The following is a 14891-nucleotide window of genomic DNA, read 5'->3' on the forward strand; positions in this document are numbered from 1 at the left end:
CTTCCTCATAGAATCATAGAATCATAGAGTTGGAAGAGACCACAAGGGCCATCGAGTCCAACCCCCTGCCAAGCAGGAAACACCATCAGAGCACTCCTGACATATGGTTGTCAAGCCTCTGCTTAAAGACCTCCAAAGAAGGAGACTCCACCACACTCCTTGGCAGCAAATTCCACTGTCGGCCCTCCAGATGTTTTGAGACTACAATTCCCACCATCCCTGAGTACTGGTCCTGCTAGCTAGGGATCATGGGAGTTGTAGGCCAAAAAACATATGGAGGGCCGAGGTTGAGGAAGCTTGCTCTAGGCTTTAATACCTTGATCCATCTTCTAACTACATATCGGTATTTTGCTGCCACCATATAGACATGAATACCTTGGCCAAATATGAGACATGGTTTGAACAAACAAAACTTTATTAGTATAGTAAAAAGCTGGCTATAACACATTCTTACATGTTTTGCTTTCCATAACAGTGCTTGGATATTTTGTAGTTTATAACTTTATTCCTCATCCAGACCATCATCCTTATCCTATCCTATCCTAATCCCACAGCCTCCTCCCTCCAAAACTCAACTCCCCTTTTCCTGTCCCCCCCCCACCTGTTCTGTCACACTTCACCCTCAGGCAATCACTGGTCCTAAAGGATCTACATTGGCTCCCAGTACATTTCCAAGCGCAATCCAAAGTCCTGGTGCTGGCCTTTAAAGCCCTAAATGGCCCTCGGCCCAGTGTACCTGAAGGAGTGTCTCCACCTCCATCATTCAGCCCGGACACTGAGGTCCACTTCCGAGGTCCTTCTGGCAGTTCCCTCATTGCGAGAAGCAAAGCTACAGGGAACCAGGCGGAGGGCCTTCTTGGCAGTGGCACCCTCCCAGCGGAACACCCTCCCATCAGATGCCAAACAGATAAACAACTATTTGACTTTTAGGAGACATCTGAAGGCAGCCCTGTTTAGGGAAGTTTTTTATGGCTGATGTTGCATTGTGTTTTTAATATTTTCTTGGGAGCCGCCCAGGGAGGCTGGGGCAACCCAGTCAGATAGGCGGCATATAAATAATAAAATTATTATTATTATTAATCAGCATGGGACACACCCCATCATCCCAGCCTTCTCTCACTGCTGCCATGCACTGGACCTTACCTTACGTTTTACAAATATCTCCCTACATAGACATCTTAATAGGCAAACCTGTACAAGTCAATTATGATGACAAACACCGCAAAGCCCCCAACAGATAACCCTTTAGGCCAGGCATCCCCAACCTGCGGCTCTCCATATGTTTTTGGCCTACAACTCCCATGATCCCTAGCTAACAGGACCAGTGGTCAGGGATGATGGGAATTGTAGTTCAAAACATCTGGAGGGCCGAAGGTTGGGGATGCCTGCTTTAGGCAAACACACACAAACTCACCTCAACTATGATAGTTGTTAAAAAGCTGCAGTCATAGGTATATCAGTGTATTTAAATCTGAATTGTCAAATTGTGTAATTGTTATTATGGTATTTGTTGTAGTGTCTTTCACGGTTGTTTGTATTGAAAAAATGATTAAATAATTTTTTTAAAAACCCATCAACTATGATTGCAAAATAGCCCCAACTCCAAAATGAGCTCTCTCCTCCTCCAACCCGCCGGGAAATGGAACTTTTAAGCAGGTTCCAGTAGGAATTCAAGCTGTGAATGACAATATCCTACTGCCGATTATTTAATCCCCGTCAGAGCGAAGGTGGCGCCGTGGTCTCAGTCTGCATACTAAGCCATCAAATGGCTTCAGCGACTGTGTGTCCATAATTTTAAAGCTCTGAGGCGGGACCAGCTGGAATTCAAACCTCTGCAGAAATTTGGCCATCACCACTTTAGCCTCCATCTGTGATAAAAACAATGAATGAATGAATGAATGAATGAATGAATGGTAAACTGGCTCTTGCCATTTTGACACAGTTGAACACTATCTCCAGATAAGTGCAAATGCTTATTCTAGACTTGTTCAAAATACAGGATTAAATTCAGCCATTAAATAAAGAAATAAAAATCTAGCGGACTAAGAAATCGAGAGCGCTGGAAAAAAATAATAGTTTGGATTTGTTTTTATTTGACTCATATTTTTTTAAAAAAATTACAGGCCCATAAATGATACAGACTTTTAAAAAATCTATATATAATTTCCAACCATCATTCTGCTGCTGAGACCTTTATGGCCCTCACAAAGAACTATAGTCTACAGAACTATAACAAAGAACTATAGTCTAACAATCAAGTCCTCTTGGTAAGGAACTCTTAACTAATTATAGTTTCTTTGAGGGAAGCCGCTCATGTTTACAGTGATATCATAGCACTTTAATTGTGTGATGTGAACATGGCCTAAACCTCACTCTGAATGAAGCCTGAGTTCTGCCTTGCTGAGGCCCAGAGCCTGACCGCGAGATCTATATATTTTAAATAAATGAAATATTGGGGAACCCACAGCTGGGGAAGGCTGGGCTATGGGGCACCATCCCTGAAGCTATTACACACCCCACCCTGCTGTTCCACCAGTCCTTTTGCCCAGGCTCCTGGATCAGCAAGGTAGAATCACAGAATATTGTAGAGTTGGAAGGGACCCTGAGGGTCATCTATTCCAGTGCTAAAGCATCCCTGACAGATGGCCATCTAACCTCTGCTTAGAGACCTCCAAGATGGGCTTTTTAAAAGGACAGGTGCCACTTAAGAGGGGACTTGGAAATCCTAATGGGCACTGCCTTACCTGTGAAAATAGCTGCCCAATACAGGTATGACCTCCAAGGGAAAATGGGAAGTAGGTAAAGTATGGTCTAAAAAAAATAGAGAGAGAGAAAATCATAGAACTGCAATGCAGGAATCTCAAGATAAGAGTTATTGAAATGGCTTTGCATAGACAGCGTCCTTAGCAATGGCTTCGTTGCAACCTTGAACTCACTCCACCTGCTTAGGAGTGTACCTGATCCACTCTTTCGGTACAACAATGGTATAGTCATACCTCGGGTTGAATGTGCTTCAGGTTGAGCACTTTCAGGTTGTGCTCTGTGGCAACCCAGAAGTAATGGAGCCCGTTACTTCCGGGTTTTGCCGCTCGCACATGCACAGACGCTCAAAATGACATCACGTGCGGAAGCGACAAAACGCAACCCGCACAGACGTGCCGTCACGTCTTACGTTCTATTCAGGATGCGAACAGGGCTCCGGAACAGATCCCGTTTGCATCCTGAGGTACCACCGTAATCATTTTTATAGCCTCCTTTTTCCATTTCTTCTCCCCCCTCTTTTCCCTTTTCTAACATATTTTTTATTAAAGATGTCTTGGTTTACAAAAGTATGTGCAATGTCACTTTCTTCAAGTTACACTTTCTACAGATCAGTTTCATTTGTTGACACATTAGTGTTACATTAGGAAGAAAAGGGGGAAAGAGTTGGAGGGGGGGATATGGTGAGTGAGGTGGAGTGGCAATGCTTCTACTGTGGTACTTCGGGTTACATACGCTTCAGGTTACAGATGCTTCAGGTTACAGACTCCGCTAACCCAGAAATAGTACCTCGGGTTAAGAACTTTGCTTCAGGATGAGAACAGAAATCGCGCGGCAGCAGCAGGAGGCCCCATTAGCTAAAGTGGTGCTTCAGGTTAAGAACAGTTTCAGGTTAAGAACGGACATCCAGAACGAATTAAGTTCTTAACCCGAGGTACCACTGTATTCTACTTAGTGTATGTGTGGGGTTTTGTGTCAGCGTCGCTTGTGCAGGTTTTCTTTACTATTCACTTGTATTCCTACATTATATGTCTTGCCCAGGCATCGCCTTGGGTTCCTGTGTGCTTAAAAGTAGCTTAACACAGAGACCAACTGATAATACTCTATGTTGTGAAAAGCCCCACATGTTAATTTCTGCAGACCAAGCTACCGTTAAAGTAAAAAAGCAGTCAATTTTTCTTCTGGGAACCAAGTTATCATAGCATCAGAATTGTGTGAATATTGACGTTTGCTGGTAATCCTCTGTATTAATAAATCCAGGAGGAAATGTCAAAAGATACCTTTCAATTTAGGAGTAAATTTAATGCCAACTGGCCACTTCAACTGCATGTTCCAAAGTCATTTGTATTCCCAATATGTTATCCATACAGGCCATTCAAATGAGCTTCATGTTACAATTTGTTTTTACATTTTCCAGCTTGTCTCCTAAAATCCTAAGAATTACCAGTAAATGTCAACATTCACCAAGTTTCTAACATTGACTAGACAATATGCATTGTATTAGAGAGTTGTATCCAGCATAGCATTAAATACTGTGCCCTCTCAAAACAAGGATTTCTAATTGTACCAACCAACTTTCCCTGCTTCTTCGCCCTCTGTGCATCCACTAAACCTAGTCCCACTGCAAAAAAAAAAGTGAAATTCCTTGAACTGACAGGATGCATTTGTTGGATACAGCCCAAAGCAAACAAATGAAAGAACGTTTAGCACAATTTCCCTAAAAATGCAGCAACAGAAACTTACATTGTTTGGTCTTTGCTAAACCGGTCAGGATTGAAGATAAAGGGGTCTTTGAAAAACCTTTTCATGCGTCCCATGACATATTGACTGAACTGGCAAGAGAGGAGACAGTCATTTGCACTTGTAAATGCAAAGCAAGCTGCAAAAACATTTGTCATTCACAGCAAGAGGCAGCTGCACATCACAACCTCATTTAATGAAATGATGTTATCACTTCCTGGCCGTTCCTCCACACACCCTAAAGTCACATCTACTACATTTATATCAGCATTAGCTGGAAATGTTTTTAAATTTAATTGAATCCCTAATACAAAATTGAACTCATGGTGCTGTTAGGCTGTTTGACACATGGCTGAAACAGTCACAGGTGTGTGTTGGAGAAAGCAGAAAGCAAATGTTTGGAGATAAAACACTGATATCTATGAATCTGAAAGAGAATTATTTAGATCTTGCATTCATCCTCCAATGGCATCTGAGCACCTCTAAACTAAAGCACCCACATGCAAGACTATTTATGTATTTTGTGTTTTCATTTTGTATTTTTATGTTGTAAACCACCCTGTGATCTTCAGATGAGGGGCGGGGTGTATTAATTAAGTAAAAATATTTAAATATTTTTCAAAAATACCATAAAATTCAAAATGCCTGGTGTTCAGTGGTGGAATGCATTAAAGAAATCTCAGGTTACGAATTAGAAATGAATCTGATAAATATACTCTTAATTTTGTTGAAAACATGTGTTTACAATGTGGATACAGAAATGATCCTTGTCCTTTGGATCTCACACGATATGTCAACACCTGTTTACTGGGGGAAAGAATCCTCACATCTTCTATCTGAACAGGGTTGTTTTTTTTAGAATATGGGACTTGCCATAAGTTATTAAGTCAACATATTATACCCAATCAAGGAAAAGCATCTTGTTCAAGAACATGCTTATTGAAATTGAGTGGGGGCTTTTATATTACTTTTCGGAATGAAACGTTTGGTGAGGATTTGAGATCATATTCTTTATTATAAAGATATGTTTATGTGGTTGCCACCTAGCGGCCCAAAGGCAAAAGTGTTTCTTTATAAAATTTGTAATGTAGATGCTTAAGGCCTGCTATTTTTATTTTTTAGGAATGGTTCCAAGACGGATGCTAGAGTGAAAACTTCATAACAGAAACTAAGAAATACAGCCAGTTATTGTTTCATCTTACTGGTGTAGCCGACATAAATTAAAATCATTGGATTTGATTCCACATATAATAATCTCTGCTGTAGAGGGAAGTTAGGAGCAGATGGGGCTCGTCAACCTGGGAAGGTAGCCCATCTAGGAGAAGGAAAACTCTGCTCCTAAACTTCCACTGCCTCGTGGGATATCTTAGGGAGAAGAAAAGGCTAAAGATTTAACCCCACACAAATCCGGAGGTGGTTTGATGGTGCCTTGTAGAAGAAGAAGAAGAGACTGGACTTGATACCCCGCCTTTCACTCCCTTTAAGGAGTCTCAAAGCAGCTAACATTCTCCTTTCCCTTCCTCCCCTACAACAAACACTCTGTGAGGTGAGTGGGGCTGAGAGACTTCAGAGAAGTGTGACTCGCCCAAGGTCACCCAGCAGCTGCATGTGGAGGAGTGGGGAAGCGAACCTGGTTCACCAGATTACGAGTCCACCGCTCTTAACCACTACACCACGCTGGCTCTCTTGTGCACCTCCTTCCGGCAACTCCTGCAGCTAAGCTGATGCTAAACATATTTCTCTGCTATCCTTTGCAGCACATCAGTGAGGCTGAGAGGGGAGTCTTCTTGTCTGGGCAGCCCAGGACCTCCATGCACACTGCCCAGGCTTTGGCCCAGGGGAGGTCACTTTGGTGCTACTAACGCAGCGGTTTGGCTTCACCCCTCGAGGCACACTCCATTGTCTCTTGAGACAGATGAATGCCAACTGAAAAAAATCTGGATTTGGTAGGCATGTGGGCAAGGGCACAAGACTACACAGAGCACCCAGACAAATTTGCTTTCTGGCGCCTGGAATTCTTAGTCACCTCATCCACCCCCTCTGGCTTCTGTGATTTTCACTGGACCACATAGTTTTAAGCATATCTTTGCCATCATAAGGGCTTGGAAGTTGCTTTTTTTTTTTGTATAATGGGGGGGGGAGTTCAAGCTGAGATTCTGAGCATGCTAAATTTTGCGACTGCTTCTACTAGACTTCTGCAGCTTCCTTGCGTTCTTCCCGCATAACTATGGCACATAACACTGCCCCAGATTTACTTAAACAAAAATTAACGCAGATCTGGGAGGTTTGATGCTAAAGGCCAATATTTTTGAGACTCACCATCAGAGTTGTGTTTGCTGGAATTCTGACTCCTTCAAAGACGGTTTCCTTCAATGTCCAGCGAGGAACAGTGGGAACCGGAGAGTATAAGCGCAAGGCTTCCTTGAGAACCTGGGATGATAACAACAGCTTGAGCCAAATGCTGGTAAAGGGATTTCTTTACTTAACAGCTACGGTGATTGGAGAGATGGGAAGGGTGGGCTTTCAGCTGGAAAACAAACACTTTTGAGTTTCGTCTCCAGCTCATACTCAAACCTGCTTGATGGTTTTCAGCAAATATATTTCCCTTAGCCTTAGTTCCCCACCAGTAAGAAAAGCCTCTTATAATTCTTGAGAACTGGAAGAAATGCCTTTTGCACGACCACAGACACATCTGCATTTCAAACCAGGGTTAGTTTTTTTCAGCCTGAGCATAGCTCCAGCACCTCTCAGGTGGTGGGTGCCATGGCGGACTGGCTTCCTGACTCTGCCCTGCTCCTTCTGCTGCCAGTTGCCAGGGCAGGAAAGGAGAAACAAATGGGATGGGAGGCTGAGGATGGGGAGAGGTCAGTGCAAGTTAGAGCCTCCAGGGCACTGACCCTCAAGCCTGGGTGTGGCTCCTCCTCCTCAGGGAGGCCATGTGACAGCCCCACTGTGGGCTTGTTGCCTTTGACCAGGAACTCACCTTTGGTTTGGAAAGTTACAGACAAATGTATTGAAAGTCTAGAATGAATGATTAACGGGAAGACAGCTAAACACCCTGCAAGCAATTCAGGATGAATGCTCACTGGCATAGAATCACCCTGTAAACAAATTGGAACGTATGCTCAATAAAAACCGAACTGCCCCATAAGCTTTGTTCAGACAAATCTGGATAAATGCTGAATAAACAGGTCGTCAGAAGGAGTCCATAATCTCACCAGTGACTGCTGAGCCAAAAGGGTTGAGAGCAGCGTTGGGTTACCTGTGCCTTTGCTCTTTCTTCCTTTTCTTTTTTAAATACAATTTTTCATCGCATTTGTTCTCCAAGTGTACCTGAGATAAGTACTGGAGCTTCCCAAGATCTTCGTAGGCGATGTCTCTCTTCACACCAATGACGTCATCCACTTCAGCCTGAAGTCTACAAATCACAAGATTTCATTGGCAACCGCTGGCCTACATGGGGCATTCATACAAATTCGTACATAGACTATGTAACGTCTTATGGCCATACCTTAGGACCATATCTTTACCCACACATCTTGACATCTTTCCGCAGGGCCTGCAAGACAGAGCTGTTCCACCAGGCCTTTGGCCAAGGCACAGCCTGATCCCCTTCTTTGGTAATTCTTCACAGAACTCTAGCCCAATGGTTGCCATCAGTTTGATTTGAACTGATTTTATAATGAATTGATTTTAGAATGCTGTATTATTTTACTGTTGTTAGCCGCTCTGAGCCTGGCTTCGGCTGGGGAGGGCTTTCTTTTTTCTTTTCCTTCTCCCTCTGCGATGAGGCTACATTTTAATATTTTAATGTTTCAATATTTTAATGTTGTATTTTTTAATTTTGTTTTTAAGTTGTAATCATTTAACTTGTTTTTATTATTGCTTGTAAGCCGCTCTTGAGCCCGGCCTTGGCTGGGAAGGGTGGGGTATAAATTATTATTATTATTATTATTATTATTATTATTATTATTATTATTATTAAAATTTAAATTTTACTATTATTATTATTATTATTATTATTATGCACCTGAACTTGGGTACTTGCCAATATTGTCAAGATCCCCAGATTTTTAGTAGATATTAAGTACTTCACCTCTACATCCACAACTCTATATCCATGGTTTTCTCACATTACGCTTGTTCACGTGCACTGAGTGCTGGTCTGAATGGAAAAATTGTGTGAACTGGCCTCCAAAGTCTCACATATTCTAAAAAGTGAAAAGCTACAACTTCTTAAAACTACCAGCATGGACAAGTGAAGAGACAAACAGTTCACCTACTTTGCAACTACCTCAGGGTTTCGTGACAGCTCCATTATGGTGAAACTTAACTGGGTAGTAGTGGTGTCGTGACCTGCAGGATAAAGAAGAAGAAGAATTTGGATTTGATATCCCACTTTATCACTACCCTAAGGAGTCTCAAAGCAGCTAACATTCTCCTTTCCCTTCCTTCCCCACAACAAACACTCTGTGAGGTGAGTGAGGCTGAGAGACTTCAAAGAAGTGTGACTGGCCCAAGGTCACCCAGCAGCTGCATGTGGAGGAGCGGGGACGCAAACCCGGTTCACCAGATTACAAATCCACCGCTCTTAACCTCCACACCACACTGGCTCTACACCACAGAACATGGCAGAATGTGGTTAGGAATCAAACTATAGATTGGAATTAGTCTTCTGATAAAAGATAGAAGCCCTGATTAACGTGGCTCATGCATAATGGCAGAAACTTAATTTCCAACAGAAACAAGCAGCAAAATATGAGATAAGGAAATATATTTTCTTTTTCCAAAAGCTGATTTCTGGAGATGGAACAGTGTCTCCTGGTGGAAGCCGAGTGATAGTTTAGCGTGCTGCTGTGTGAGCAGCTCAGGGGTGGTGGAGTGAAGATGCTTACCTGACCTCCTGGCAGGTGAGCTGTTGCTGCTTACCTGGAAGAGATGGGGCAAGGCCCTGGACAGAGCAACACAGTGCAAATACACCAGCAGGAGCACCATATTGGCTCCACTGGTGCTTTTGCAGCTTGCTGACCTCGTCGCCACCTCACCCCTCCCAGTAAGCAGCAACGACTCACCTGCTGGGAGGTTAGGTAAGCATCTCTGCACCAGCACATCTCCAATGCTGGCCAGCTTCCTCCACCAGCTAATAAAACCGACTTTCAGTCCATCTGGTAAAAAGCTAAACTTGAGTGAGAGGTGAATTTGAAAGCAGCACAGCCCTCAACACATGAATGCAATTGGCCAAGGTTGGAAGAAATGCAAAGTTTCAAATTGCTTCTTACAAACTTGTCAGGCACAACAGCTACTGACTCTGGATAGTAATAGGTATTATTATTATTATTATTATTATTATTATTATTATTATTCACATCAAGATATGAATCCAGTTGGTACAGTTAGCCCCAGAAAAAAAAATCTGTGTGTGGATATTAATCTGAATACTATTTTTATCTGTGTTGGTTATACATGCCAGAAGTCTGTTCTGGGTGGCTGATCTTCTTAATTATATCTAAAGAACAACAGACCTACAAACCTGCAACGAAGAAGGTGACAAAATTGTCCAACATCAGTTCATCGTTGCAGCCCTCTTCCTGTGCTGTAATGGAAAACAAAGAGCAAAAGCTGACATAACTTTCTGGACAGAAGTGTAAATTCTGGACTGTTCTAACAATAGCAAGACGTTGGCGGGAAGGTATTGGAACTAGTCCTGGTTTTTCATAGCTAGTTCTCTCAAAGTTAGCTTATTGCTTTATGCCGTTTATGAGTCTAGCTGGAGACTTCCATCAATTTAGGATGAAGCAGCCAGATGATCACCTGTAACACATTTTGGTGATATCTGTTTATGGTGGTTTCCCTAACAAGCAAGCCAAACTCGGTTCTTTAGAATTAAACGTCATTGCTTCTTGTGCTACTAGCTGCAGTACAGATGGGGAGAAAATACCCCCCCCCCTTTTGCATATGAACATCTAAGGGAAATTACAAAGAAGGCTGCATACTCTGTTACTAGTAGTAGTAGTAGTAGTAAGGTAAAGGTAAAGGGACCCCTGACCATTAGGTCCAGTCGTGGCCGACTCTGGGGTTGCGGCGCTCATCTCGCTTTATTGGCCGAGGGAGCCGGTGTCCAGCCTCCGGGTCATGTGGCCAGCATGACTAAGCCACTTCTGGCGAACCAGAGCAGCGCACGGAAACAACGTTTACCTTCCCACAGGAGTGGTACCTATTTATCTACTTGCACTTTGACATGCTTTCAAACTGCTAGGTGGGCAGGAGTAGGGACCGAGCAACGGGAGCTCACCCCATCGCAGGGATTCGAACCGCCGACCTTCTGATCGGCAAGTCCTAGGTTCTGTGGTTTAACCCACAGCGCCACCCGCGTCCCACAGTAGTAGTAGTAGTAATAGTGACTACCGTATTTTTCGCTCTATAACACGCAGATTTTTTCTCCTAAAAAGGAAGGGGAAATGTCTGTGCGTGTTATGCAGCGAATGTGTGGTCCCTGGAGCCGAAAAATCAAGCAAAAATCGAACCGCGCTTCAGGGAGAAGGGAAACCTGAAAAGAGGAAGTGGCTGCTTTCCTGCATTCTGCCTCAGGGTCTTACTGCCCACCCTCCTCTGTTTCCTTACTGTGTTTGCTCAAACGGAACAAAGAGCAGGGAAAGCCCCTCCCCTCCAGGCAAGAAGAGAGGAAAGCAGAGCGTCCCTCTAATTCCTCTCTGTGCTCCGGAGGGAACAATGTTTGTGAAGGGAAGAGAGATTACAGGTTCAGTTTAAAATTCTGATTTGACTTTCTGCTTTTTGTTTTGGGAGACACACAGCATTCAAATATGCTTTCTTCCATTTAAAAGGATGAAATCCTTAAACAGTTTTTTGCCTGTAAATTCATGCGATCTGGAAGATTACAGTGTCTGTACCTCTTAAGGGATGGCAAAGCTTAGGTTTCGCTGCTAAAGAGTTCTTAATGCAGTTAAAATGCTTTCTTCTGTCAAGGCAGTTAAAAAAAATAAATATCAGGCAGCCGGAAAACATGCAGGTGGGAGGGGGAGAGAGAGAGAGAGCACGCTGGCTGGCTTGTGTGGGTGGGTGGGGGGAAACTTTTGCCTAGCTTTCCTCACGTTATAGCCCTCTCCTGCATTCTTAAGCCTTCTGTGTTTTTCCTTCCCTCCCCACTTAAAATGTGGTTAGAAAGCATGGATCCACATGGATCCTCAGGATCTTTGCATTGGGTCACCCCAAATTCACCATCAGAGCACACAGCATGTCCATGGCTACAGCCTGCCCCCCCAAAATCACACACCCACTGTTGCCTGGGGCTGCAATGGTGCAAAAACGTGGTTACAAAGCATGGATCCACATGGATCCTCAGGATCTTTGCATTGGGTCAGCCAAAATTCACCATCAGAGCACATAGCATGTCCATGGCTACAGCCTGTCCCCCCCAAAAAAATCACGCACCCACTGTTGCCTGGGGCTGCAATGGTGCAAAAACGTGGTTAAAAAGTATGGGTCCACATGAATCCTCAGGATCTTTGCATTGGGTCAGCCAAAATTCACCATCAGAGCACATAGCATGTCCATGGCTACAGCCTGCCCCCCAAAAATCACACACCCACTGTTGCCTGGGGCTGCAATGGTGCAAAAATGTGGTTACAAAGCATGGATCCACATGGATCCTCAGGATCTTTGCATTGGGTCACCCCAAATTCACCATCAGAGCACATAGCATGTCCATAGCTACAGCCTGCCCCCCAAAACCACACACCCACTGTTGCCTGGGGCTGCACTGGTGCAAAAACATGGTTACAAAGCATGGATCCACAGGGATTCTCAGGATTTTTGCATTGGGTCAGCCAAAATTCACCATCAGAGCACATGTCTGTGGCCACAGCATGAAGCACAAAAATGATACGTCCACTGTTTCATTCAGAATATTTTTTCCCTTGTTTTCCTCCTCTAAAAACGATGGGCGTGTTATGGTCAGGTGCGTGTTATAGAGCGAAAAATACGGTAATTAAGATGTTTTTGCAGCTAGCATGTTCGGCTGAAACGAAGGGCTGTAAACCACTTTGTAAGGCTAAAGATGACCCTGTGGGGTCCGCATGGAGACACTCATGTGTGGTAAGTACAAAAGATCATAGTCTACCTGCACCCTTCAGTATCTGAGTGAGAATATCCAATGGGATTTCTTCTCCATCTTGCACGTCCTTACGCCTCTGTTCAATACACTCCTTCCCAGTACGACGTAGCAGCCTTATGCTCTCCTGAACACCTTTCACTTCTTTTCTGTTCCATGGCATGTACTATAAAACAGACAACAGGTTTGAATTGCCCATTATATATTTGCTGGCTTAATAATAGTGGGGTATTTGGTTTTTCTCTTTGCAAGCTTCCTTGAGGACTGGCTTGGCTGAAAAGAAGCCCGGAATTTGTATACCGCTCAAACTCCTTTGGGTAGGAGAGGATATATATTGATTGCAATTTATCCCTCCAGGCACCCACATGTGTGGGTTAAACAGAGTTTCAGAATCCCATCCTTGGCGGCAAAATGAAAAGCATAGGAATCAGACTGTAAAACCTTGTTTTGAGCAAGTCTAGCTATTAAGTAAGCTAGCTTCCCCCTTCTTACCCCACTTAAGAAAGAATCAGGCAATAATTTGTACAGTAAGTTTAAAAATAAGATTTACGGTACTTGCTTTATAATCATGCATTGGTTCACAGCAAAGGCAGCTATGCAGCTAAAATACTTATATTTAACAGTATAACCAGCTTCACAAGCATCTATTTGTTGGAAAATATTGGATTGTATTTATGTCAAAATATTTCTGAAAAATTGTATGTGTGTGTGTGTGTGTGTGTATATATATATATATATATATATATATATATATATTAAACTGCAGCAGGCAGAGACATGTCTGCATCCAATGATGGTGGAAGGGGAGGGCAGGAAGTAATATATGCTCCTTCCTCTCCGGGAGAGGAGAGGAAATGACATCACACAGAGTCCTCTCTACCAACAATATTTGTATGGTCTGAACACTGCCTATCAGCAATACTGCTCTGTGGACTTAAACCCTTCTCATGCTAGTTAGCAAGAATATGCATAACCCTACATTAGAGGCTGGGGATTGTCCAGCTGTCCACAAATTTCTATACACTATTTCTATACACTCCAGGCTCCTCTGATTCTGACTGCAGCGAAATGGCTGCACAGAATGTGCAGAGCCCCAGAACTGATGTCCTTGGGATCTGCAATACTGCGCCAGAGAATGTGTTTGCCAGCTCAGTCAGGGAGATGGTTGGGCTGTGGGGTGGATTGTATTTTTTTTAATAAAATTTTTATTCAAATTTCACAAAAAAATTTAACAAACACAGCAACACAAACAAACACAAAACTAAACAAAAAAACCCACGTATAATTTCAAATCCTTATTTTCATATAACTTATTTCCCAGACTCCCCCATACCTCCCCTTACTGCATTCTAATTTCAAACTTTTTTTCAGCAAATTCTTACTCTCAATCTTCTCAAATTTATAACCTCCTTTCTTCTTTTTAGTCTTAATCTTTACAGCTGTAAACCCCTTAATTTATAAAACCAGCACCATTCTAACACTCATTAATTTTACAGTGTTTCTTCAGATAGTTCTTAAATTTTTTCCAATCTTCTTCCCCCGCCTCTTTTCCCTGGTCTCGGATTCTGCCGGTCATTTCCGCCAGTCCCATATAGTCTATCACCTTCATCTGCCATTCTTCCAAGGTGGGTAGCTCTTCCGTCTTCCGGGCTGTGGGGTGGATTGTATACCAGCAAGATCCTATTCTGTCTCTGCCTCCCAACACCAAATACCAGGGATCAGCAACCTAAGGCCCATGGGCCGGTAGTGGCCCACAAGGCTTGTCTAACCGGCTCATGGCGACCCCTGCTGCCCCCGCCACCTGCTCTTACTGGCATGGTGCAGTGCGGGGACTGACATCCGGGTTGATGGGGCCTGTGCGCATGTGCATGGGCACACCTCTGACCCAGATGTGCGCTGGAAATACTGTGTGCGCACGCGTGCGGGACGGAGAAGCACGCATGCGCACACCCTATTTCTAGTGCACATCTGGGTAGGAGGAGCGCCGGAAATAGTGTGCACATGTGCACAGGTGCTCCTCTGATTCGGAAGAGTGCGCATGCACACACGCTCCGGCCCATTCTCCGACGGACGGAGCATCGACCGGCCCATCCTCAGATAAGGTTGCTGACCTCTGCCAAATACAAACCTCACATCCAATTGCCAGATGCACTGGCCTCCTGGTGAGAATGATGGAATATTTGTGGACCACTGCCACACCACATCCTTGTCCCTCCAACAAAAACAACAATATTTCATTTATACCCCGCCCATCTAGCTGGGT

At 43.7% G+C, this 14891-nt stretch overlaps 1 protein-coding gene across 1 annotated transcript in view; it reads right to left on the reverse strand.

The window, feature by feature from the left end:
• Nucleotides 1–397: 397 nt before the first annotated feature.
• The window catches only part of LOC309529888 (cholesterol 24-hydroxylase-like), a 59165-nt gene continuing 44671 nt past the window's right edge, over nt 398–14891 (reverse strand). Inside the window, exons 8-15 of the mRNA XM_082218325.1 lie at nt 12638–12794; nt 10031–10093; nt 8784–8856; nt 7834–7918; nt 6820–6930; nt 4504–4592; nt 2745–2811; nt 398–1868 (exon numbers count right to left, since the gene is read on the reverse strand). Of these exons, the coding sequence (XP_082074451.1) occupies nt 1707–1868; nt 2745–2811; nt 4504–4592; nt 6820–6930; nt 7834–7918; nt 8784–8856; nt 10031–10093; nt 12638–12794 (807 nt within the window). The 3' untranslated portion in view covers nt 398–1706. The remainder of the gene's footprint in view (nt 1869–2744; nt 2812–4503; nt 4593–6819; nt 6931–7833; nt 7919–8783; nt 8857–10030; nt 10094–12637; nt 12795–14891) is intronic.

Source organism: Podarcis vaucheri (genome assembly GCF_965113315.1).
Source record: "Podarcis vaucheri genome assembly, chromosome: 1".
NCBI lineage: Eukaryota > Metazoa > Chordata > Lepidosauria > Squamata > Lacertidae > Podarcis > Podarcis vaucheri.